A 27,509-nucleotide genomic window follows, 5' to 3' on the forward strand; every position below is an offset into this window, starting at 1 on the left:
CACTAGTGTTTATGCCAAAAATGCATCTCAAGCAATTCAATGCAACACAGGAGGACAACCTACTAATTCATTTGAAAATGCAACACATCTGTGTGACTGAATCTGTATATGCAGCTTCAAAACGTGACAAAAAAAAAAAAAAAAGCTGCAGCCGTTGCATTGTAGCACTTCATACGCAAATTCAGAGACTGTTGCACAGATATGCAAGATGATTAACACATGTGGACAAGATTTTTCCCCTATAATGTCCATTTATACCCTTGAATGTATTAAACAGAGCGTTTACCAAACATACCAGTTGCAATAAGGTGAATTAGCAGTTCGCTGAATACATACTTTTGTGAATCACCAACTTTTCTAGTTTCCTTTTAGCTGCGGCTCTTTCCACAATTGCTTGATCAATTGTATTTGCAGTCACCAGACGATACACCACAACTGGTTTCGTTTGACCAATTCGGTGACATCTGTCCTGGGCCTGGAGGTCATTCTGTGGATTCTGAGTGAAGAACCGAAAAACATTTTAGAAAAACCCATACAATTTACAAAAAGCAAAAATCACATACACCTCCATAAAAACAAAATAGAACAGCTTTATTCGGTATCCTATTTTAAAAATTCAAAGCCAACGTGTTCCAATTTTGTATTACCACCAGAATCTGTGATACTGAACACCAACTCAATTTTCCCAATAATCATAGGTTACAAAAAGCTTTACAATATGCATTACAAATGATAACAAAATACGTAAGATCACGCAAGAGAATGAATAAAAGGGATCAAAATAAACTGCAATGTAACCAAACCCAGCCAGGGTGGTATTCATTACAGAAACTGCCTGAACACATTCATTGGAAAGCGACAGACCATTTAAAGGCATCTGTAGTTCACACTTTTTTGCCCAATTGTGAACATAGAAATATTGGCAGAGAACCTCCAAATGATGCTTTAATACTACTAAAAAATATGTACACAGGTTTCTGGCTAGTACATAAGATACACAGATGACAAAATTGCCAATTACATCTTACTCAGTTAAAATTCAAAGTGTCTCCTCTCAAAACCAAGATTCCACATCCTTATGTGGCAAACAGAGCAAACACTAGGTGCCATTTCTGAGAGTCACGTCTTAATGGAGTGTGAAAGTTGATGGAACGTACTGTATAGACAATCTCAAATGTAATATTTACCCAGTCACTATCATAAATGATTACTGTATCTGCTGCAGTCAAATTGATTCCAAGTCCTCCTGCGCGTGTGCTAACCAGGAAGATGAACACATTGGGGTCTGTATTAAAACTCTGCATCTGTAAAAATAAATGCAATTCATTCCATTTATTGTTTTACACGTTACCAGATATTTCTAAATCAGGGGCAGATGTATTAAGCCTGGTGTAGAGATAAACTGGAAGGTGGTAACGCACCAGCGAACTAACGCCTGTCATTTTACAAACACAGCTGACTGGCTGGTGTCAAAGATATAGGGGGGTATTCAATGCTCTGGCGAGGGCACGGCAGCGAATCCTGTTTTGGATTCGCTGTGCGCTCGCCGTCATTCACTGTCACCCCACTATTCGACGTCAGCTCCCAGCCCACACTATTCAATGCGTCAGGGGCTCGATGCCCCTGACGGCGAAAATAAACCCCTATGGCGAATTGCAGTCAGCGCTCTAACCCTGCTGCTGCGGCTACACTTTGGGGATGGAGCTGGATTCCCGGCGGGGGTGCATGCTGATGCTGCCGGGAGCCGAGGACAGGGACGGGTAAGCTGGAGACCCGGCGGGGGTGCACGAGGACGGGAACGGGCCAGCAGCAGTAGCAGACCTCCGGCTCCAGCAGCGCTGGAACTGACATCTGCAATCACCGCGCAGGGTCTGCCGAAGCCGGAGGTCTGCTGCTGCTGCCGGAGCCGTCTCCCTACTCATCACACAGGCAGTGTCCTGGCTCTCTCCCCTGCTGCAGCTACACTGCAGGGGATGGAGCGGAGTCCAGGCAGGGGAGCGCGATGATGCTGTCTGGATCCCCCACACAGCCTGAGGATGGGTTCAGCAGCAGTAGAAGTCCTCCGGGCACCAGAGACTAGCAGGGTGCCCGGCACCACACTCCCTGTCTGCCGGTCTACCCTCTGGATGCCGCCCGAGTATGGCAGAGGGGAAGAGTGAGCGGGGGTGGCGCTGGCAGTGGAAAGAGAGGAGATGCTTTTCCAGCTGCCAGTGCTGCTGGGCTGTCATACAGATACACTGACAGGTGCAGCACAGCCAGCAGCAACCACGGAATTCAGAGCCTGCTGCATGTCCGTGACTGCTGCTGGCTGCGCTGCCAGTGTATCTGTATGACAGAACAGCAGCTTGAAAAGCATCTCCTCCTCTCTTTTCCAAGGCATGTGCCCCCTGCAGTTAAGAACAGTTTTTCTTTTATGCAAAAGACAGGGGGTCCCACGACCTGGGGCCAGGCGTAGCAGAAGCCGGCAGCAAGGACTACCTGAAGCTGACGCTGCCCGCTTGTGCTTTGGATGGGGGATGGGGGGGGGGGGGGGGGGGAAGAGCCGGCGGGTGCAGTGTGGGGATCGAGGCAGTCAGCCGTAGCGCAGGAAGGAGGAGACGGGAGCCGCAGCAGCACAGGGTGTGATGGTACTGATACTAGCTTGTGTACGTGTGTGAATCTAGTGAGTCTAGGGCTCTGTGTGCATTGTACTATAATAAATCAATAGACTAGACCAAATAGAGATGTGCTGCGCTTGGGGCAAGGAGAGAAGGGGGCCACTTCACAGCTTCCATATGACTGAAGTTTTTTTCGTCTCTGCCATCCATGGAACTGGCCCAGCGCCCTTAAGCCCTCTACCCCACTGTCTCTCCTTTACATATGACCAGGTTAACCCCCTACAGTCATGTACAGGATCTGCTGTGTCTCATGGCCAGAGGGACCAAGCCAGCCCTGCCCCCATCTTCCCTTCAGACCGTCCCTGCTACTGTTCTTTGTCCACTGCCGAGAGTAATTAGTGAGTGTGTGGCATAGTTATTAAAGCATTACAGTGTTTTGCATAATGTCCACTAGACATAATGGTGTGGGGCGTAATGGGTATTACGCAGTTAGTGGGGCATAATGTGTGTAAGGAGCATTATGATAAGGGAAAATGATGGGGGGGGGGCACGGAAACATACCGTTGCTCCGGCCACCATGTCCCCTGGCTACTGCTCAGCCTCCGGCTCCAACAGCCCCGGCGCTGACATCTTCTATCACCACGCTGGGGCTGCAGGAGCTAGGCTCCTGTCTGCATTACACGTCCCCATATGTTGCCTTCCAATGTGACGGCACCCGCATACCTACCCGAACCCCCCCTCATTTACGGCGAATCGGCAGACATTTTTTTTTTTCCTAACAGAAAATTCGCCGTTAACCCAGCGAATTGCCAGATTCACTGAAAAAAAAAACGGCGAATCTGAGGCATTGAATACTGGCCATAGAATTCTAGTCATTGTATAGTCACATAGGTCTATCATCATCATATCAGGCAGCAACTAACTTAACCAGCTTTCTCTAGCCAACGGTAATCAAGCACGGATGTTCGGAAATGGACGAGGCTATGTTACATATAGTTTGATTCTTTCCAGAATCTATGCACACGGCTCAAAACTAAACCGATCAATCAGTTCTTGTTTGAAGTAATATGCACTTCTAGAATACTTTAGTTCACATTTTCCAGAACGAACGTGCAGACAAAAATGTCCAAATAGGGACAAGCAGGGTATAGAACATTGTATCTGGGTGGTGGCAATAGCGTTGTAGTGGGAGTGTCTATAGAAGTGATCAGAACATAACTGATAGTAACCACCACACCTGGGGTCATTGTTGTCCGAGGCTGGATGAAGGATGTAGTCTCACTGAATGATGTGGTAATGTATTAAATGATTAAGAATTGGAGTATAGCTAACTTATTGCATTGAGTTAAGCTCTCTAGGCATTACTACAGTGCCAATTCCCTTCGAACACTACCTATACCCCAGTGGATGGAGAAAATATTTAATATGACCAGTGTTTCTTTTATAGCACAAAAGTATAATTGAACTCTGGCTAGTAGTAGTGATGCTTGCTTCATATTAAGCAGAGTGCTAGCTGTCCTAACCCCTGAACCCTACAATAGGTTCACATTTCCAGGTCCCTATGTTAGTGCTCCCGCTATGCTTGTTTTGCAGGGCGCTGTGCCCAGCATATTTTATAAACTACTTAATGCACCCTGCCCTCAGCCACCCGGCAATCATTTGCTGTGCCCTAAAAAAGTCCTAGAGTGACACTACTGCTTCCACGTTTGCCATGAAACATTGTTACCATAGTGACACTGTCAGCATTAAATATTAACACTATTTCATTCCAACAATTGTTTCAAAGGAGGATATATTTATCAATAAACTATAATTATCTGTTCTAAAATCTGATTATCACCACTTTCTTATGGCAAGAAATTAAGTTTCTCCAAGTGTATTTATATACATCCATAGGGGCTCATCTCTTGGTGTATTTGTAGTAATGTGATTGAATCAGCGGTTTCTTCACTTTTCTATCAGGATTTCTGCACAGCATGACCACATAGGTGTGGCTGACAAAAAAAAAAAAGAAGTAGTAGGGTTCTTGATGATCCCTTCCCTGGTAAAGCGTGCAGAACACAGCTTATAGGTTACTGCAGCTAAACACTTCGCATTATGAAGCCTGGTAAATCTGCCGGCACTGCAGGCCCCATAGAAACCCATGGGTGCTGTGGCTACTGTAGGAAAAGGAGGGAGATCGCTATTGGTGGACACCACTTCATACAGTTGCAGTGTAATTAATATTTGTAGGCATGCCCTAAAAATGGTTGTTCAGAAATACTGCAAGTGTATAATAAAGCCAGCAAATAGATTTTAATTGTGTTGTTTTTTGTTATATATTTCTATTGATGTCCAATAAGAAATGATGGGTATTCTTCTACCACACAGCTTATGAGAAATGGCAAGGAATAAGGCTTACATTTTCCTCTCTTTCTGTGTACGACATAGACCCATCCAGCCTGCTGAAGTTGAAACGTCTGTAATAGCAGTAATCCATTAGTATGTCCAACATCATGGTCATCTGAGAAAACAACAAAATCTGCAAAAAAAAAAAAAAAAATTAGCTCTATGTACAACTCAATGGGTCACAGGTCTGTAACCAAATAATCAAACATCTTATTAAACAGGGACTTTTAAGAGCAATGGTGTATGCGGGCACAAACTAGCTAGCTATTGAGGAAAATCACTGCACAAGAGTGGATAATATCTGGAAAGGGATTAATTGGCGTTACTTTGTTTATAAAGCAGTTTTATGAAGCACTAAAAAAGCAATTACAGGTTAAGGTAAACTGTTGGATACTTTAATGTAATTTTACACATCCAATTATCAGGAAGACAATTTAACAAAGATGTTTGGCGCAGCGCCGGTGGTGGCAAATGCATGGTCCTCATCTGCACATTCAGTGAGACAAAGGGCATTAAGGACCCGAGAGCGCACACAAGCAGGACAATAATCAGCGCATACACTAAGCGATATTTTATGTATCGCTCAGAAGGTGGGGAATATGAGCGAGACTGTTTAATATATCGCTTAGTGTGTATGGGGCTTAAGGCAAATACTCTCATCATCCACCATTACACCCCAGGTTTTAAAGATATCCATGTTTGAATCCAGCTAGTTCAATTAAATTGACTGGCGGTATCAATTAAGTCACCTGTGCTAAAGCATGGCTAGTGTTAAAATCTTCTCTTTAATGGCAGTTTCCCCAAAGTACACTAAAGGTATAATTTGGTCAGAATCAAAATTTATTTTATTATATTGTGTGGCAGGAAACCCATGAAACATGGGAGAACATACAGTTCCCACACAGATGGGGCTCGTGCCAAGCAGTGAATACATGACCAAAGCTGTGACTTAACCATGCTAACCACCGCTCCACCTGGCAAAGGGGTGACCTACATTGGGCAGACCACTGAAGGTAGATTGGACTAAGTCGACAGGGTCAAAAGGTCAATCCATGTATTAGGTCAACAACGGGACGTTGGAAAAAAGTTAGTTTTTCATCCCAAATGTACAACATAGTCAAAGTGCACCGCATTCCCACTCGCATGCGTCGGGCTCGGTGCCTCGCTGCGCTTGGAACACTTATTCTCATAGCACGCTGTAGTGAATAGTAGGGCATGAAATGGTCTGCTGACCCAAAAAGTGCAAAACTCATATCAACCTTCCCATTGTAAACCTATTGCTTGTGTTGACCTTTCGACCTACGCCCTGTCAACCTATTTCATGTATCAACCTAAGCACATACACATCATAATGCACCGGCTGCAACTTTTCACATCTAGCGATTGCCAATGCAGTTCTAAGTGTGTACACAATTGTTGCGGCATGGATGAGGAGTGGGACTACATCTATAGTTGGCTTTTTAAGAACATAAATTCAGGAGATACCTTGTGTCCTCTTTTTTTCAGTTCTGGCAACATCCGATCCAGAAGTAAAAATTTTCCTGAAGAATTTATCAGTTCTTGATCAACCTATAAAATAAGTAAAAACACAATAGCAGCATCTATTGGGTACCAGAGTTATGCATTACAATACAGAGGAGTGATACATAAATAAAAGCATGACCAGCACAAAACTGAAGCAGCATATACATCTTTACCAAGGATTAGGAGTACCAAGGTGTGGAATATAAAAAGGCAGTAAAAAATAGTTTTCAATGGTAGGACGACCGTCAACATGGATAAGATTAACCGAAAAGGTCGACAAGCAAAACAAGGAATTTGGTACTTACCGATAATTCCCTTTCTCTGAGGCAGCAGGGGACACTGCAGTACTGACGTATGAGATAGAGTGGGTGCGTAGGAGTCGTCGGCACTTAAGTGAAAATTTCGTCTGTGGCTGGCTCCTCCCCCCTCTATCTCCCTCCAGACCCCAGTCTTAAAAAACGTGACCGAGAGAGGAAGGGGACAGGCAAAGCGGAACCACAGACTGGAAAACAAAGAATACTAGGTAAACACCTCAACCAACAGTCATGCATTCTAGAAACCAAACACTCAGATAAATAATACAATCTGTAAAAATACAGAACTAGCAGGACCCCCAAACAATCATGGCAGGATCGGGACTGCTAAACGGGACCAAAGCGCTGGGCGGGCGTGCAGTGTCCCCTGCTGCCTCGGAGAAAGGGAATTATCGGTAAGTACCAAATTCCTTGTTTCTCCTACCGCAGCAGGGGACACTGCAGTACTGACGTATGAGATGATACCAAAGCCACTACACCCGGGAGGGCGAGCGCTGAGGATCCTGTAAGACAGCTCTGCCAAAGGAAGAATCTTCCCTGGCAAACCTATCAAACTTGTAAAACCTAGCAAAGGTGTTGGAGCCTACCCACGTGGCAGCTCTACAAACCTGAGTCAGTGACACTCCCCTGGCAGCCGCCCAGGAAGTACTGACCGATCTGGTAGAATGGGCAGTGATATTTGGAGGAACCTGAACGCGGGCTTTTGCGTACGCTTCCTTAATAGTAAGGCACAACCACCTGGCCAGAGTCTGCTTCGACGCTGGCCAACCCTTCTTTTCTGCCCCAAACAAAACAAATAAAGATTCCGTCTTCCGAAAAGAAGCAGTCCTATCCACATAAATGCGTAAGGCTCTTACGACATCCAAATCCTCTGAAGACCCAGACAGGGCCGGAACCACGATCGGCTGGTTCACGTGTAAGGAAGAGACTACTTTGGGAAGGAATTTAGGATTAGTCCTTAGTTCTGCACGGTCTCTGTGAAAAACCAAGAAAGGAGGACGACAAAGCAGAGCCCCCAGCTCTGAAACCCTCCTGGCCGAAGCCAATGCCAAGAGCATCAGGGTCTTCCATGTTAACCATTTCAAGTCCACTGAATCCAGTGGTTCAAAAGACTCAGATTTGAGAAACTCCAACAGGAGCTCCAAATCCCAAGGCTCAGTCGGAGGAACAAACGGAGACTGCAACCGTAACGCTCCTTTAAGAAACGTTTGCACCTCCGAAATGAGTGCCAATTTTCTGTTGAAAAAAACAGACAAGGCGGAAATTTGGACCTTAATAGAACCTAACCGAAGGCCCTTGTCCAGACCTGCCTGAAGAAATTCCAAAAGGCGAGGCAGCTGAAAAACCGCTCTTTCCACCTTCTTCCTCTGACACCATGCCACATAAGACTTCCAAATACGATGATAATGCTTGGAAGTCACCTCCTTCCTAGCCCTGAGCATGGTGGGGATTACTGTTACTGGAATACCCCGCCTTTTTAACAGGTCGGCTTCAACAGCCACGCCGTCAAATGTAGCTGCGTCAAGCCTGGGTAGGCGAACGGTCCTTGCTGCAGCAGATCCTCCCTGAAAGGAAGACGCCATGGAACATCGGCTTGAAGAAGCTTCAGGTCCGAATACCAAGCCCTTCTCGGCCAATCTGGGGCTATTAGTATCACTGAAGCTGACCCTCTTTTTATCCGTTTGAGTACCTGTGCTAACAAGGGAAACGGAGGGAAGATGTAGATGAGGTCGAAATTCCAAGTGATCGAGAATGCATCCACCGCCCAGGCTCCCGGATCTCTCGATCTGGCACAGTAAAGAGGAAGTTGGTGATTCAGTCTGGACGCCATCATGTCGATCTGAGGAGTCCCCCACCGACGCGTGATGAGTTGGAAAACTTCCGGATTTAGGGTCCATTCTCCTGGATGGAAATCCTGGCGGCTTAAGTAGTCTGCCTGCCAGTTCTCCACTCCCGGAAGGAACACTGCTGTGAGATTGGACGCATAGGCTTCTGCCCATTGCAAAATTGGACGAACCTCCTTCATTGCTGCCCTGCTCTTCGTCCCGCCCTGACGGTTTATATAAGCAACCGCGGTCGCATTGTCCGACTGGATCATTATTGGCAGACCCCTGAGCAGGACTTGGGCCTGAAGGAGTGCCAACCTGATGGCCCTGAGCTCCAGAATATTTATCGATAACCTGGCCTCCTGGACAGACCAACGGCCCTGGAAAGTATAGCCCTGGGTCACAGCTCCCCAACCTCTCAGGCTGGCATCCGTTGTGAGAATAGTCCAAGTGCAGGGTCTGAAACTTCGGCCCTTCAAAAGATGAGAAGTTGAGAGCCACCAGTTCAGAGACAGACGCGCCTCCCTTGAAAGCAGAATTCTCTTGTGGATCTCCAAGTGGGACCCCGACCACTGGAACAGAAAATTTTCTTGGAAAGTTCTTGTGTGAAAACGACCATACTGTAGAGCCTCGAAAGAGGCTACCATCATTCCCAGTAAACGCGTGCATGTATGTGCTGACACCCTTCTCAAAGACAAAACGTGTCGCACCATCCTTTGAATTGCTCGCACCTTGTCCAAGGGAAGCGAGACAGTCTCGTTTTCTGTGTCCAAAATGAGCCCCAGGAACTTTAGCTTCCTTGACGGAGTTAGATGAGACTTTTTGAAATTTAGAACCCAACCATGGTCTACCAAAAATTTGCAAGTCACCATGGCGTGCTCTACCAGCTTCTCCCGACTTGGCGCTTTGATCAGCAAATCGTCCAAATACGGAATAATTGTTATTCCCTGGAGTCTGAGTGCTGCAATCATACACGCCATGATCTTTGTAAAAACTCTGGGAGCCGAGGACAGGCCAAATGGAAGAGCCCGAAACTGGTAATGGCAATCGTCTATTGCAAACCTCAGAAAACACTGATGGGGTTCCCAAATTGGAACGTGCAGGTATGCATCCTTGATGTCTAACGACATCAAGAACTCTCCCTTCTCTAGAGACGCCACCACGGACCGAATGGACTCCATTTTGAACCGCTGATAACAAACATGGAGGTTTAAGTCTTTTAAGTTTAGAATAGGACGCACCGAGCCGTCCGGCTTGGGCACCACAAAGACGCTGGAATAGAAACCTCTGCCCTGCTGTGATGCAGGAACTGAAACCACTACTCTTGCGTCTAAAAGACCCTGGATGGATCCACGCAGAGCCTGACTTTCCTCCTCTTTCCTTGGCAGACCTATCCGAAAAAATCTTGAGGGGGGAGGCGACGCGAATTGCAGTTTGTATCCCTGGGAGATGCTTTCCAGAACCCATGCATCCCTGCAGTGGGACCTCCAGATTTCCGCAAACTGCAACAGACGCGCGCCCACAATGGGATCCCCCACGTGGGCTGCGAGACAGTCATGCCACTGGCTTGTCAGTTGTTTTGGGATCTGGCCTGCGGGCAGTGGCGGCCGCAGTAGGGGCCACTCTGGCACCTCTTCCTCTACGACCTCTAAAGGAAGAGAAGCCCCCTCTTGCCTTACCTCTGAAACCTGATGGGCCACGAAAGGCACGAAAGGAAGGTGCCACAAATTGGCGCTTTGGAGGCGGAGCTGAGGAGGGTAAAAACGCTGATTTGCCCCCCGTAGCCTGGGCGATATGTTGTTTGGTGCGGAACTGGACAAACTTATCACCTGAAAAAGGCAGAGCTTCAACCGCCTTCTTAATCTCAGCCTGCCACGGCCGTAGCCAAACGGCCCTTCTGGCCACAACAGCTGAAGCCGAAACCTTTGCTCCAAGGGACGCCACGTCTGCAGACGCTTCCCCTATATAAGTGGACGCGTCTCTGATGAATTCAGCCAAGGACAATAAATCCTCCTTAGGACTGTCCTGCTCTAAGCCAGACACAAGCTGAGAGGCCCATACCTCCATGGCCCGAGCCACCCAGGCGGAAGCCAACGCTGGTCTTAACAAAACCCCCGCTGTGGAGAAGATAGACTTTAAGGTAGTATCCAACCGCCGATCTGGCGCCTCCTTCAGGCCGACCGCCCCCGGGACTGGAAGAGTCGACTTCTTTGAAAGCCTAGAAAGAGACACATCGAGTAGGCGGAGCCTCCCATTTTTCCCTGGATTCAGGGGAAAAAGGATAGAGAGACTTAATGCGAGAAGAAATTTGAAATTTCTTATCAGGAACTTTCCAGATATCTAACAGCGGGTTATCCAGCTCGGCCGAGTCTGGAAAATACACTGGCGTCTTCTGCACACGGCCAAAAATAGAAACCTGAGGCGGAGCCCTCGTTTCTTCTAGATTTAAAGTAGACCTAACAGCCCTGATTAGGCCGTCTACACCCTGAGCGTCCTCCTCATCTAAAAACTCCTGAGGAGACTCCTGAAATTGTGGAGTTACATACTCACCATCCTCTAAAACCTCTAGCCCATCATAATCATCTGAATGATGCGGAATAGCCAAAGACACCCCTGCCTTCCTTTTGGTAGCTACTGGTGAAGGAGGCTTCCTCTGTGAAGTGCCAACTAGTGACTGTGACAGAGAATCCACAGAAGAAATAAGTGTCTTGGCCCAAACAGGCTCTGCTGCAGCCATGCTGGAAAGCTGAGACTGCATCAGCTCCCTGTCCTTCCTAGAGGCCACCAGTTCAGCAGTTAAACTTGCTAACACACTGTGAATGGGATCCACAGGAGGCTGTGGAACCTGAGGAGAGACTACAGATGCAGAAGCCTTTGATAAATCATAACAGGGAGCACAGAGTGAAACACCCTTCATGTGCTGTGTATATTGCCCCTTGCAGCTCTTGCAAGCATACAGCTTAACAGCTGCCTTGGAAGAAGTACCCTTTCCAGCCATAATAGTACAGGTGTCCCAGTGAAACACAAAGATACACAGGCTCACCCTCACACACACAGAAACAAACAACCCCCCTTAGAGCACAATCTCCTGAATGAGAAAGCCTAGGGCCTGGATTGTCAATAGGGAGAGAGGAGCCACAACCCTCCCAATGCGTGCGTGTGTAAAATCCTCCGTCACTTACAGTACCCCTGTAGAAACGGAAGACAGCGCTCACTGAAGACTGCACAGGAAAGTAGAAAACCGCCTGCAGACCTCTGTAGCAGCAGTCACCTCTCCTCTGCGATGGCGTCTGTGCGGAAGAAGGACCTCCCACAAGCCTTTCTTCCCGCGCCCGCCGGAGACTGATGACGTCATCGTCGCGCTGACGCTGCGACGATACTGCCCGGCCAGCGCGCTCCATGGCCGCCCCCTGCATGGTGCCTCGCACCTCCAGCTCTGGACAGCGGGGGAAAACGCCGTGGACCCGTAACGCTAGCCGCAAGCAGCTGCGGCGGGTCCCCGGAGCCGATGCTCCGGTGGCTGGGTACTGGAAGGGAGCTGCATGCAGTACCGACCAGACCCTCCAGAGCAAAGCAGGCACCCTGTCCAGGGACTGCCTGTATATTCACTAAAAAACGCAACTATTTAAAATAAAATAATCAAATAAAAACCTAGTCTCCCTGAGGAGACCGACTCCTCCGGCACTTTTTTAAGACTGGGGTCTGGAGGGAGATAGAGGGGGGAGGAGCCAGCCACAGACGAAATTTTCACTTAAGTGCCGACGACTCCTACGCACCCACTCTATCTCATACGTCAGTACTGCAGTGTCCCCTGCTGCGGTAGGAGAAAGTAAGCATGAGATTTTTTTTTATACTTTACCATCCATGCAGGCTCAGATTTGTAACGGTAAAGCAAGGTTCCTCTCCCAAAGCATGATAAGCGAAGAAAGCCGACAGTACACTAGTTTGGATTCTGCTAAAAGGCTATAGATTTTAACCCCCCAACCATATTGCCAGCGATATTGCACACAGCTTAAAGGTGCCAATACACTCAGGTGACTTCTCCCTCCCAAGTGGTAGGACAGCAAGCGATACACGACATTTTGCTTAAAAAAATATCGTATATGCTATCCCAGCCAAGCCCGCTGGAGGCTTGGAGATGCGCTTTATCTATAGTGCAGTACATGCGATCTTCATGCTCAGACACGAGGCGCGCGGTACCACGCATTTCATCTTATGTTAAGTACATGCAATTGACACTTTCATTCGATTACTAGCTGTAATTGGAAGAAAAGTGACCAAATCGCTGTGTAAACGCACTAGTTTATGGGTACCTTTAGGTTTTGTAAGTGATTCACCATCAACATTTGGCTATTTGCCCATGGTGCGCTGTAAAAACTTACTGCAATGTTTTCTATTCAATAAACACATGAGGCAAAAAAAAAAAAATATATATATTACATTTAACACATTTGTTTTCGCAGCTGTAACGTCTGTATTACTTGCAGTAGTATCAATGCCAACAGCCATGATCCTGGCCCGTTAGTGGTTAGCCCGACAGCTGAACGACAGGCGGGATTCAATGTCCCGCATGCCAATCTGCGCAAAAGGGGAGTGGCCGTGGATTGGCGATCAGCGGCCGGGATCGCGACAATCCATAGCCGTTTTCAGCAGAACAGGCCAGACAGGCTTCTAAAGTCGGGCCCGTTCTGCCGTGATCCTGCCTCAATGCTGTTGCTAAAGTCAGCATTGAATTGGGAGCCGCCAATGCATTCTACGTGCAGACATACGGTTGTTACATTTAAAAATATGTTTGACCTATTAGCCAGTTTCTCTTATTTAGGGACAGGAGAATGAGCGGCTGTACATTCAAGTAACTTTTTTCAAAGCAGTCAACATACCTTAAACTCCTGAGTAAGTGGATCCAAAGGATATTCAATCAAATATGGATGGTTACAGCATTTTCTCAGCACCATCATAACATTGGACATTTTTAGATTTATTTCTGCATCTACTGGAAGGTTATCCTCTACATTAGGTCTGAGAAGGGAAAGCAATATTTCAGTGCGCTCGGACACTAGACCTACCACTAATGGCATCCATTTATATTTCACAGAGCAAATACCTTTCCTCTAGCACCTCTTGCTGCTGAAGCATGGCATTAACGAGCCTCTCAACCTCATCTGGCGTGTCCTTAGTCTGCTCATTGTAATTAACCGCTTTGCGACTTTTTCTTCTTCCTCTTCCACTAGAGCAAACTATTAGATCTTCCGACTAAATAAAAACATTTATTTAATGACGGGAACTAAGGAAAAGTGTTGCTTGATGCAAAACAAACTTAAATCTAGTACCTTATCCTTCCCCAGCATTTTCTGAATTGTCCTGTTTACTATTGCAGTATAAAAGGTCTCCTGTTTCTTCGCCAGTGGTGCATAAACTATGACTTCCCGCTTCGGAGGTACTTCCAGTGTCACATCGCTTTTCAGTCTTCTCAACAGAAAGGGTGTTAAGATCTAAAATGAAAGTCACAAATTTAACTACTACTGGTGAGAAGATTGTACTTCACAAAGGAATGCCATAGTAGCAACACATTAACATTTAGGATTTCAGTCTTCACCTGGTGCAACATATGTAGAACGTTCTGTTCACGTTCCTTGGCCACAATGTCTTCAGCATTCTGCGAGATGCCAGATATGTCAAACCAGGACTCAAAGCTAAGGTGGCAAGAGAAACAAATGTTTATGCAACTGAAGGACTAGGTTTTATATTTACACTTCTGAGTTGTACAACCTACCAGTTTCCAAATGGTAAAAAAAAAAAAAAAAAAAAAACCTTAACTTTAAAAAGGTCCATACACACTGGGTGACTGAGCTGAAAGCAGCTCAGTTTTGTCTGAGTTGCTTTCAACTCAAAAGCCCCCCCAATGTGTACGGGGAAGCAATGAGCAAGTATGCGCACTCCCGCTTCATCGCTGGCCCCTCCACCAATTTGCTTGAATTACCAGTAGATGAGCGACTTTTCAGTGTCCATAATGGAAAGTATTCCACCCCCCGGAGAAAATAACTAAAATGTTCGAATTTACGCCATCATCACTGTCTGGACGATCTTGTCCAGTGTGCACGGTGTCTATGCAGCTTTCAGAACAGAAACACCACCACCCGCGCCCCCCCAAAAAATACCACCATCCTAATAGTGTTACCTTTTAAGATCATCAAATACATCAGGTAGTAGAAAATGCAGAAGAGACCACAGTTCTGCCAGATTGTTCTGCAATGGGGTCCCAGTAAGAAGCAACTTGTTGTCAGACTTAAACTGCTTCAGTTCTCTGACCAGACGACAGTTCATGTTCTTTATCCTGTGCCCTTCATCTAAGATCATGTACTTCCAGGATTCATGCTGGGAACATTTGTTTTTCAGAAAATTAATATAATTAAGAGACCATCTGAAACACCATTGTTACAGCCACAATTCATACATTAAATTACCTGTAAAATAGGACGATCTCTCATTGCAATCTCAAAGGAAGTGATGACCACAGGGTAAATCTGCAAGTGTCCAGCACGTTTATGTAATTTTGGTGCCAGCAAGCGGCGCTCCTTTTGATTTCCATGGTATAGAAGTACAGGAATCTGCAAACCATTAACAGTGCACAATGTAACTGCAATGCACCTCATGGATGTAGAATGTAGACTGTACCAAGAATGTAAAGTGACAAATAGTACAGTCCTTAAGGCTGTCATGCACGCACTGCTAGATCTTTTCTAGTTTTACTCTTATGTAAAAAGTCTCAATATTTTGGTACACATTTTTCACAAAAAAGTTTGACAATGGTTACAGCACGCTGTGATATACTGAACAGAGTTAACAGCAAAATAGGAAAAAACTTTTTCATGGTATCTTAAGACTAAAGCTGGGTACACACATACAGATTTATTGGTCTAATCCAGCGGTTCTCAAACTGTGGGCCCTGACCTTCTCAGCGTGGGGTCACGACTCCATGTTGCTGACCCATCAGGCTGATGTCTTTTCTAATTTCAGTCGGTGATTTACAGTCTGAAAAGTCTCTTGAATAGTCTGTAAATTTAGACTCATACCATCACTTTGTGCCTCCACAATGCTGCCATGTATGTGCTGTCTGCTGACTACACGTGTGACGTGATGACCTTCTGCAGTCCCTTGCTGGGATCCTGTCATTTTTATTGTCTGATGGTGTCCCAGAGCAAAATAGTTTGAGGACCCTGGTCTAATCTATCTGGTGAAAACAAAAATCTGGAATGTATGGGAGCATATGAGATTGTGAATTTGCTCCCAAATACTGGAAATCATACACGTATTCAGACAAATTGGTTACATGGTACTTTTGTATTATCACGGCGCCCAAGTTTCTTACGTACTGCACCGTAGGAAAATCGTATCGCACTGCATGGGCCATTGTAACTGCCGTGCAATGCAATGTTCCTATGTAATGTATTTAGTGCTCTTTTATTTATATTGTATAGGGTGTACAATGCCATTAGGTATACAATAATGACAGAATGAGGTTTTAGGCACCCCCCCCCTAAAAAAGGTATAAAAAGGTCGGAACGCGTCCTCCAACCTTTTTATACCCGTACTAGCCACGTCGGCATGGAGTTGATTTTATATAGTGTGGCGAGCCTGAAGCGTGGTGAGCGCAGCGAGGGGACGCGGATTACTTTACATGTATTCCGCGTGCACTCGCCACGCTTCAGGCTCGGTGGCTCGCCACACTATATAAAATAAACTCCACGCCGACATGGATAGTAGGGGTATGAAAAGGTCGTAGGACGCGGGGGGGGGTGCCTAAAACCTCATTGTATACCTAATGGCATTGTACACCCTATACAATAATAAAAGAGCACTGAATACATTATAGGAAAATCGGATCGCATGGCACTTACAATGGCCCATGCAATGCGATTTCCCTTTGCAGAATAGCCCACTAAGCAAATAGCTTAGTGGGCACCGTGATAATAAACAAGTACCCATCCATTTAAAAAAAATTATACAAACAATTGTTTATCCATTTTCCAGCATTTGGGAGCAAATGGTTGATTGTCATACGCTCCAACAAATTAACAGATTTTTGTTCTCAGCAGAAAGATTGGACAGAAATCTGTAGGTGTGTACCCAGCTTTACAGACAGGGTGAAACATTGGAGAAATTGGCAGATTATAATTTCTCATATTTTAACCATTATTTGGTCAATTAAGGCCTAAGTTGTTTTTTTTTAATGGGATGGAACCCATCTTATTGTGCTTTGAGGAAAAGCTTAAAAGCCAAATCCCTGCCCAACCCTTAAATTTCCCCAGTGTCACATGGGCTTGTATAGATCACTATTGAAAAGAAAATGTAAAAAGTAATTACCTCTGGAGTAAAACGTTTAAATTCAGATACCCAGTTAGGAAGGGTAGATAACGGGCCACAGACAAAAAATGGTCCAGGTACACCTCTTTCAACCATCATGGATATAGTTGCAATACATTGCACGGTTTTTCCTAGACCCATTTCATCAGCCAATATGCCATTTATACCGTTCTCCCACAGCATCTGTGGACAAAAAATAAAAATTTAGTTTGGGTGGAGTCTTCATACATTTCTGCTTGCTATCTCTGGAAGCTGCAAGCAGAAAAGGTCTGCACCAGCAGGACTCGCACTAGAACGGAAGAATTAAATTGCTGTCATTGGGTGCCATCTAATGGTTGGTGCATGAAAAAAAAAAAAACACAACCAAATTTCGAAATCTTAGAGGAGAGAAGTCTCAAGCAATGCCCCATGAACTGCAGGATCACATAGGATACACCATATGCAATCCTTTTGCTTACAATGTATTGTATGCAAGCGCAGCAAGTGTTGCCGGATCAGACAAAACCTTACTGCAACACTTGAGATCTCAGTCACACAGGACCACGAATCGGATTGGAATCAGAGATAAAAAAAAAAAAAAAAAAAAAAAAACGCTTTTCTCTTGATTTCTTAGCCCAAAAAGTCGAAAATCAGAAGGGCCCAAATTGTACTAGTGTTTGGCCAACTTCACACAGCCCCTTGGCTTGCAGAGTCTTGTAAACTATTTACATGTAAAAAGCTAAGGCAGTGGGGGTCAAAACAAATTATATATGCTCAAAGTGATAACGCAAAACCAGTGCTGGTGGCTGCCAATCATAGAATGTATGGACAATTGTTCCTCACCACATAACTGAAACTAAGGGTGACAGTTAAGCAAAAATTACTGTAGTTTTTAATTTATCCATAAGAAATTTTGACTAGGGGTTCCTTGAACAAATGCTGATATTTTAGGGTGCCCTGGTCAAGAAAGTTTCAGGAACCCCTGAGCTAAGGAGTAACCAAGGTCAGTGCAATTTCAGCATCTCAGTAAATAGTGATTGCCTCCAGCTCTTAAGCCCAAGTCTAAACAGCAAGAGTTAATGCATGTAAATTACAATACATAACAAAACTTCATCAAGTTATTTTCATTTAAGCTAAATTCTCCCCTTGATGCAATTCCCTGGAATGGTAAAACTGGTTCATTATTTACAATACATCTAATTGGTCTGACTAATGTCGTTAAATTGCAGAAAACCTTACCCTGAGCCATTCCATGCCTTCCACCTGGTACCACCGCATTATACCACCAGTAAAGTATTTTGGCTGCTGATAAGGAATTGGTTTGCCATCTACTTTCCTCAGTGGATCCAAGAGATGTTTAGCGCTTTGCCTTACAACTTGATTCAAACGATCTTTAATAACAGTGTTAGAATCTTCATTACGCTCAATCTCATCCGTAGTTAGCTTGGTAGAGTAATCATTCTGCCAGGGTTAAAAAAAAAAAAAAAAAGAGGGATTAAGTATGGCAATAGTGACTTCACATTAACATTAAACCTCGTGCAAACACACATACCCGAGTCTCCTGCTTACTCTTCTTGGATGCTGATAAAATGTCCTAAACGAAAAGAAACAAAAAAAACCCTGTTACTTTGAATATACACCACAGCTCACAGTTAAGCCCTGTACACATGGGGCAAGGGGAGCCCTGTGCCGAGTGACATGCTTAAACACAGATTGCTTAGCACACATGCTACATACCAGCGATGTGTGCTGAGCAATCTGTTATCAATACGACTAGATTTGGTCTGCATGCAGTCAAAATCTAGTCAGCAGATGGGCATTGCCATCACTATAGGGTGTACACACAGGGCGATGTGTGCATACTTTAAGCGATCTAGGCAATTCACATAGAAATAGCACTAAAATCACCCTGTGCATACGGGGCTTGCGAGTTGAACGACTGACTCCAATTACTGAGAATAAATGGACAACCAAGAATAGGGCTTACTTCTTTGGACATGACATCTGAAATAATGTAGCTTTCATCCCGTTGTCTTTTCTTTGTAGTTGCTAGAGGGAAGAGACAGACTATAACCCCGGCATACCAAAATAAAAAGCAGTCAACATAGAAAAAAGGACTCACGTGCTATATAGTGCCAAAAGCCACAGACAGGCAAAATTAGACCATCAAAAGCTTTATTCAACTCACCTCTGTCCGTTTTAGTTCTTTTATCCACCTAAAAAAAAGCAAACATTAGAAATTGGTAGGGCAGCCACAGAACTCTAGCACCAAAACATTAGGCTAGGGTGCACATGAAGCAGATCACAAGAACAAGTGTAGAAGACAACAGAAGATTAAGGAGCACTGATCGCAAGTGTTTCTATATCACGGGCAGTTTATAGAACCATCATCTAAATTTTAAATGTATCCAGAGACAACCAGATGTTTTGCAGGCCTACTCTCAATAGCTCTATACATTGCCCAAGCTGATTAACCTCCCCGGTCATATAGGCCATGATATAAAAACCTTATCTAGAAAAAGATGGCCTTTGACAAATTCCCCATAAATTGCAACCTATAAAATGGAACCTAAAAAAAGTGTGAAAAACCAGTTAATTAACAAGATCCGTCTGCAATCATTAAATGGGTATCTTTAGATACCTGATACCTAGCTCAACACAAAAAAACCTTGATGTGATGCAACTGTTCACAAAGGTTTTATGGATCAGAAATTTTCCTCTAAACTATCACTGATGTAAACGGAGAGGACTGTGTCCCCACACATAAAAGAATATCTGAAGTGTCCTTCCTGGGCTGGGGGCTGCAAGCATTGCAGTGATGGTTCAAGTAAGCCAGCAACTGCCAAAGACCCTGAGCATCAAAGATTCAGTATTCCAAACAATTGTATAATAGGTTGACAGGTTCTAGGTCACCAATCATTATATCTACAAATCGATATTATATCTACAAATGGAAATTTACATTCCCAAACGCTGCCCAAGTGCATAGAAACGTATCAACATTTAGCTTGCGTTGACCATTTGTCTACATTGACCTGATACCTTCCCAACAATCCCTTTGACAGAAATTCAAGTGCACATGAGTTGATCAGATTTGTTTATCTGTGGCAGCAATAAAGCCATATGCTGTAACAATGAAAAATGGTAACCCAGCAAAACCAGTAATTAGAACTATAGACTTTAGCATATAGGTAATACAGAAGGAAGGGGGGGGGGGGGGGGGGGGGGGGGGGGGGGGGGAGACGACGACACTATTTGGGGCTCAGACTCTCCTCTGCAGGCTACACCCAGTGTTCCTGTGCACTCTTGTGTACAAAAGAAGAAATATCAGTAATTTAATTTTTAAACACATCTTATAGCTTGGGTAGAGACTATCCTTATCAAGGACAGAGGACTGCTTAGCCAATAATTGCTGAAGTTTGTTGTAAAAAAAACAAAACAAACAAACACTGGGGTGCCTTTCTACCATCTAGCTAAGTGAGCTATGAGGGGAAAAAAAAAAAAAAAAAAGTTACAAAATAACTGCTTTGAAATGAATCGGGTATCAGCTCACATGTAAGCAAGCATCATTTGATAGTGTACTCCAAAAGGTAGAGCAGTATTGTTTGAATGCAATGCAGGTATGTTTGCCAATGGCATCCTGATGGGTCCTACCACCTTCTATGCATTATGAGGTTACTAAGCACACAATGTATCTTGAGATTTAAATTGAGTGGAATGAATAAATTGATACACATGCCCAAACTCCGATCTAAAGATATGGGAGACTGACTGATTTTCAATGGCTTTTATTTAGCAAGCCGTCTGGTCTGGCTTTGTGTGGCACTTGCGTGCGCAAAGTGCTGTGCACAACGCAGAAAGTGCCCAAATGGGTGCGTTTCACAATTTTATGTGCCAGTAGAGAGGGCAGCAAGAAATACTGGCATAGACGCCTGAGTATCACCCCCACCAAAAAAATGACCATTATATTCCATTATGCACTATAGTAACGAGAAATGAATAATTTTGCCCTGGTTTTATATATTCTACGACTGAGTACATTAAAAAAAAAAAAAAAAAAACACTTGTTTAACCCTGTTATGGTGTACAATCATTTTAGTGAAGATATTAAGTCCCGGTACCTTCACAGTCTCATCCAATTTCTGATTTTTCTTTTCAAGTTTCTCTTTTCTTTTAATTTCCTAAATAAAAATATACAAAATTAAGCAAAACAAAAATAGGAAGAGGAGTTGGAAGAGGAGTTGGGAACAGTGAGGCACACCAACATATATGCAACATCCTATGTATTCTATTAACAGCCTCAGGTACATGGAAGGTAATTTAGTAATGGAATGCTAGCAAAGTGTATGGTAGCCTTTTTTCATTCAGTTATTAAAATTTTTTTTTTTTAAATGATGCACAAAATGCCATGCTAAAGCCACCTCCATATTTTACAGAACTGTAATAAAGGGTGTGTAGAAGTAGTGTATATTTCTATTATTTAGATCTCTTTTTAATACTGCTATCCTAATAATAATTTAGCCTACCTTCAATTTGCACTCAACAGAAAAACTATTCAATGCAAGATAAAAAAAAAAAAAAAAAAAGAAAGTCGCAAGGTTTATACCAACTGAAAAAACGATAGCCTATCTTTTCTGACAGAGCATGCACCACACAAGAAATGTGCTGTGATTTTATATCTGCCTTTCAGTTACACCCCTTTTACAACGCAAGTGCCAGGTCAAACCAAGGATTTGGACATTGGTTCGTACTGGGAGCAACCTGGCAATAAGCCGGGTCACTGACATCATTGGGTGCGGGAGGAGGCAGTGCTTGGAGCAGACCCTGCCTCCTCCCTATAGTGTGAACAGGACCTGGGTCACTCGATCTGGGTTACCCATTTAACGTCCAGCAACCTGGGTCCGACTGGGGTAAAATCCTTTTAAACCGGGTCAGATTGCCAGACCTGGAATTTTTCAAAAGGCCTTTTCACACCGCAGTGATTTGGCAACAACGATGGTGTGCAGTGTGAAAGGGGTATGACTGACCAGACTAAAATGATAAATACCTCAAGTCGTTGCTGTTCCATCTTCGTTAACAGGAACTTGGAATAAATGTTGCTTTTCTCAAGTAAGTGCTGAAGTCTTTTAAAACGCATTTCATTGGAATCTTTTTCCCATGACATCCGAGCCTGGGTGGAAGTATGAGCAGATATTACTAGCTTGTTCAAGTGTAACACAAATGAAATGCATTCTCTTTATTTTAGATTGGAGTCAAATGAAGAGAAATCAAGCGGTTTTATTTTCAAAAATATTAAAAAACATTCCACGATTCCTTAATAGAAGTTTAAGTACAACCAATGAGTAGATTGAGAGAAAAGCAGCACCTTTTCCATCATCTTCCGTTCCTCTGCCTCAGCAACTCTCTCAAGTTTCTCTTCCTCTTTTATCATCGCTGGCGTTATCATATCATTGAGCGTTGAACCCATCTCTGCTTCTGATGACACTGTAAACACAAATGCTATTTAGCCACCACGTAATAAGATGGAGCAGATAAAAAAAGGGTACTTGTGTATTATCTGGGCACCCGATTTTTTTATCGCAGGGCAAAAAAAATTGCATCGCATGCAATCATATCGCATGCGATGCAATTGGACCCGATTTTTAATTGTATACCCACCCTGATGGGTAATTACTATGTTAAATGGCCCCCCATTGTTAACGCCACCCCACTATTAACGCCAACCCGAACCATGTTCGCTCACCTAGCTTAAAAAAAAATAATAATAATAATTTAATACCCTTCTTGGTAGTCTGCAAAAAATCCACTCACTAAAGCAAATGGGTTTAGTGAAAACTGTGCATTATTCTGTTTGCATACCCAAATAGCCATTGCAGTTGAGATAAAGTCCCCAAGAATCCGTTACTTCTACCAGATTTTTGGGGACAATAACACACCCCCTCCACACTTTTTTGATCAAAAACTGTTAGATACCAGTTCAGGATGTGTTGAGCAGATGTGTGATAATTCTGTGGTTTGGGTGCCCTAACCAGGAGTACAGGTCAGAGAGTTCTAAAACTTGACAGAAAAAGCATAAAGGTGCCCATACACGCACCGATCCCGGCGTGCGTTCTGTGCTTAACTAGCACACATCGCATCGTATGCCTTGTGCATGCGATGCGATAAAAAGCTAGTACAAAAAGTATGTGCAGCACATACTTTTTGTACTGTGCGATGAGGTGCAGCGGGAGCGCGCATCTCATAGCATCGCCGGGATCGGTGCGTGTATGGGCACCATAAGAGTGAGTGCACGGAATTCCTTGACATTCTGGTTTTATTTGGAAGTTTCACTGGTGTTGTGCAAAATGTGTGTAAAGTTTTAGTAAAATAAATAAACTAAGCAATTGTTTTTTGCCTGCAAGCTAAAGGGGTGTATTCAATGCAGCGGCGACGGGGGATTGTACAGCAAGGATGGCTTATTTTCAGCGAGGAAAAGCCATCCACGCCTTCCAACCCCTCTCGCCGTATTCAAAGTTTGGACGAAATCCGATACCCTTAAAATGACAAGGTTCGCCGCAAATGCAGCAAGTCCGCTGCATTTTGTGGTGAGCCCTGCCTGTTTAATGGGCACACTCGCCGTTTCCCCTTCGCTGAAAAGAGCCAGCGAGAAAAGGGGAGGCAGTTGAATACTCTGACGGTGAGCTATCGGCGCTGTGCGCCCTTGTAGCATTGAATACGCCCCAAAGCCATAATAAAGCAAACAGTGTGTGTACACAAAAAAAAAAAAAAAAAAGAAGCACTAGGCACTATAAAGTTACGTTTTGGTTATTTAGAAATATGCTTAACTAATTTAGATAATTCAGACATCAATAAAGTTAAACAGCAAAGTTATATAAACCAAATTAAAAATATTTATTCCTGTCCAAAAAAAGTCACACAAGTTGGGCATGTGCAGACGTCTATGAGGATTAAATAACCTACAGGAAGTTCTCTTTCATAACAGGTTTTACTGTGTTACACAAGAGTAACACATTCAGCATTCCTAAACCTCCATGCCAGTGTACCACAATACAGCAGTGCACTAATTAGGACTAGGGATGGGACATCGATAGAAAACATCAGTTGAATGATGTTTTTCAACATTGGTTACAAAACATAATATTATACCTAAACATTGGTACTCTGAAGCCGATGTTTCCATATTTTATTAATAAACTGCCTACTTAACCATATAATACACTAATAAACTTCTGAAACGATAAATACTTCTATTGAGTTTATCTTATTGGTGGCTTAGAGTTTACACACACATTGGATAAATTATTCATGTTATGTGGTAACTAAAATTTGTTACGGAGGGGAAAAAATTAAGCATTAACTAGCAAAACTTTATTGCAGCAAATCACAGCAGCTCACAATCTGCTATTTTTAAGGTACTTCATCTTTACGGCCACTGCTTACGCCAGTTATGTTAGCCGCTATGTGAATCGCGATTGTCCCCTCACAATTGCTCCATGTTTTGGGCTACATGGCTCACTGTGCTTCCCTTGCCACAACATTACTAAAAAGGTAATAAATGGTGGCGTGGACCCCGAAAATAACCCTCACGGCTCGCTATATAAGTTCCGTAGCGTAAGCAGTGGCCGCAAAGATAAGGAAGTACCATTTTTAACAGTAGCAACAGGCTAATAACTTAAGTTGAACATAGAAAACAACAAGAAACTGTCCATACAATGCAATATAGAACATACTGTACCTTAATATTTGTTGCAATTAGGGTGGCCGATCCCGGGATTTGGCCCCAAAATGACCGGGATTTCAATCCCAGGATTAGACTGCGCATGCACAGTTTAATGCTGGGGCAGCGTCTGGGCATTCGCTCAGACGCTGCCCCCGTCCCGGTGTGCGGCCTGCGCAGCGTGATTAGGTCACGGGTCACGCTGCGCAGGCCGTAGCACTACACCCCCAACGTCGGATCAGCTAGCCGCCGGGCCTCCCCCAGCCGCCTGCTTCCCCCGCTCACCAAAAGTAACTGTGTGGCCCCGGCACCTGCTTGCCGCCAGGCCACCCACCGCTGCCACCCTCCCCAAGAGTCAGTTAGTGTGGGGGGTACAGGGGCATTTTTCTTTTAGGCATGCCAATCCCGGGATTGAGCATTTTTCAATCCCAATTCCCGGGATTGAAAAAATGCCCCGGGATTGGCATCCCTAGTTGCAATATTAGGAGTATACCTATACAGTAGCTTTAATCTTCTCACTTCGTCTTTAGTTAATCTTTTTCTCTCTTCTCTCTCAACGGAAGTCTGTATCACCACACAGATGCACTAAGCTTCAAAAGGGATAAAATGGAGAGTGATAAACCACCATCCAATCAGCTCCTGCCGCACATTTTTTAAACAGTCTGTGACATGGCAGGTAGGAGCTGATTGGCTGGTGGTTTAGTTCCATTTTATAACTTTTGAAGTTTTAGTGCATCTAGCCCATTGTGTGTTACTATTTTGTATGTTTTTTAAGTAGTCTATGAATATAAAACAAGGAGAGCTTGCTGCCGAAAGCAGTGACAGCACCACACAGTGACAAAAAAAAAAAAAACATTGGAAAATTGAGAACATCGGGGGAGAAATCAAGCGATGTTGAGGAAACATTGGATCCTTAACATTGCAGGGTTAAACATCGAACATTGAAAGCATAAATCCGATGTTACAGATGAAACATCATATGGTTACCCATCCCTGATTAGGACACAGACAGTGACACATGTGTACTACTGTTTATAGGCAGAGAGGAAAACCACCACAAAGCATACTGATGCACACAGCTGCGACCCCTCAGCACACCGCTGAGGGGTAACGCTCAGTACAGCTGTGGTACTATCACACATACTAGTATACCCGCATGTGCTACAATGTAATGGAGTGTCAGTGACCTCCTCTCCCAACAACTCACATTGCAAATAGATAAATGCATATACCACCTTGCGGAGACCACTAATACCACACTGCTGGATAGCATGTATGGGACACAGACGGGCATCAAGGCCACAAAACATCACTAAACTGACCTGCTCCCATCACACCTGTGCCCACAGCAGGATACCCCATAGCTACTACACGCACACACTGCACGGCCTGGATAGACGGCAGTAGCTATATATACAGAAGGCACGCAAGCAGAGCAGCGTCAGTTACCCGGGTCGGAGGACGGCGGTTGATCCACAGGCATGGTTGTGCTAGACAGCGGCAGGCAACAATCACTCCCGGTTCAGGCAGCAGCAAGGACTAAACTGGCGCCAAATCTGCACGCGAACTCGCGCTCTATACGACACGCCTATTGGCCATCGGCACTTTAATGTTTCCCCGCGTCCTGTCTGTCGCCGGCAGCCAATCTCGCGAGACTGAGCTGGGAGGAAACAACGCGAGATCAGGCATCTTAAAAAAAAAAAAACGGCGCGCTTTTCTTTATCGTCTCTCTCGGTTGATGATAGGGATGCCGGTGCCCTACTTCCGAAGGCTACCGTACCATCTATAGCTGTAGCCAAGTAAAAAATTCATGGCAGATACTGTACCTCTACAGTATATTACCATTGATGGTTGTGCCACCGGTATTTTTGCATAAACATAAATAGTAAGCCACTATTAGTAAGAGCCGGGTACTAGTGCTCAGGGCTGCTGGCTGGCATAGGAGGATCTCTGGGCAGCAGCAGTCCTTATGAACACAAACAAAACATGGCAACTTAAGATACCATGCTGGCAGAAACCATAGACAATCGATGGTTTACAATCATTGATAGTCTGGACATCCTTAGTCGGTGGCACTGTGGGGCTGTGTAACGTATGTCTAGTGTGAGCTGATGATACATACAGGGCTAGCTGTCACTGCATCTAATGTCAGGTCTCTGGACATTTTGAACCCCAGTAGCTGGTGCGGTGGGGTTGCCAGGCTCTTGCGTAACAAAGGCAGTGCATCTCCTGCTATAATGTTATTGCCACCTGACCCATCACGATAGATTGCCTTTAGGTCAACAGTGGGTAGGTCGACGCTTTTAAATGGTCAACATACTCAAGGTCGACACAAGCAAAAGGTCGACATAGGAGTATGTACAACTGATATCCAAACTGCCGGGTTTCCGATCTATTCAATGCTAGCTATTTTTTTTTCCCGCAGGTCGAAATGTTCCGACCTGCCAAAAAACAGGAATAGCCTCTAATCCACCTGCTTTTGACGGAAACAGCAAAACAAAGGTTTTGACCATGTTTTTGGCAGTTTCAATCCAGAAAGAGGCAGGGAGGATGATGCCTGTTGAGCAGCAGCAGCTTACACGCGTTGTCCTCCTGCCTCCTCCAAGGGTGGTGACTACAAGTGCTGGGTAGTGGCTTCGCAGCACTGTGCGAGCGATCGGAGTGCTCGAGCTCTAAATCTTTTGCAAGAAAAAAAACTAATCTCATAGCTAAAATGCAAGCAATACCCACCCATGCACCATACAAATTTCTCTCATTAACCAATTAATTAACCAATTAACTAACCACATCTACTCAATGC

General features: G+C 44.5%; 1 protein-coding gene across 1 annotated transcript in view; it reads right to left on the reverse strand.

Annotated features, from left to right (window-relative positions):
• The window catches only part of HELLS (helicase, lymphoid specific), a 30,895-nt gene extending 4,553 nt beyond the window's left edge, over positions 1-26,342 (reverse strand). The window contains exons 1-19 of the mRNA XM_083148940.1: positions 26,159-26,342; positions 22,358-22,476; positions 22,040-22,162; positions 21,114-21,173; positions 19,181-19,208; positions 18,980-19,041; positions 18,545-18,586; positions 18,232-18,453; positions 17,014-17,196; positions 15,114-15,257; positions 14,828-15,024; positions 14,246-14,342; positions 13,980-14,141; positions 13,754-13,902; positions 13,530-13,668; positions 6,471-6,554; positions 4,999-5,118; positions 1,188-1,304; positions 337-496 (exon numbers count right to left, since the gene is read on the reverse strand). Coding sequence (XP_083005066.1) covers positions 337-496; positions 1,188-1,304; positions 4,999-5,118; positions 6,471-6,554; positions 13,530-13,668; positions 13,754-13,902; positions 13,980-14,141; positions 14,246-14,342; positions 14,828-15,024; positions 15,114-15,257; positions 17,014-17,196; positions 18,232-18,453; positions 18,545-18,586; positions 18,980-19,041; positions 19,181-19,208; positions 21,114-21,173; positions 22,040-22,162; positions 22,358-22,476; positions 26,159-26,192 — 2,242 coding nt within the window. The 5' untranslated portion in view covers positions 26,193-26,342. The remainder of the gene's footprint in view (positions 1-336; positions 497-1,187; positions 1,305-4,998; positions 5,119-6,470; positions 6,555-13,529; positions 13,669-13,753; positions 13,903-13,979; positions 14,142-14,245; positions 14,343-14,827; positions 15,025-15,113; positions 15,258-17,013; positions 17,197-18,231; positions 18,454-18,544; positions 18,587-18,979; positions 19,042-19,180; positions 19,209-21,113; positions 21,174-22,039; positions 22,163-22,357; positions 22,477-26,158) is intronic.
• Between the last annotated feature and the right edge of the window lie 1,167 nt (positions 26,343-27,509).

This window comes from Crinia signifera, chromosome 6 (genome assembly GCF_055691185.1).
Source record: "Crinia signifera chromosome 6, ASM5569118v1, whole genome shotgun sequence".
NCBI classification, from domain to species: Eukaryota; Metazoa; Chordata; class Amphibia; order Anura; family Myobatrachidae; genus Crinia; species Crinia signifera.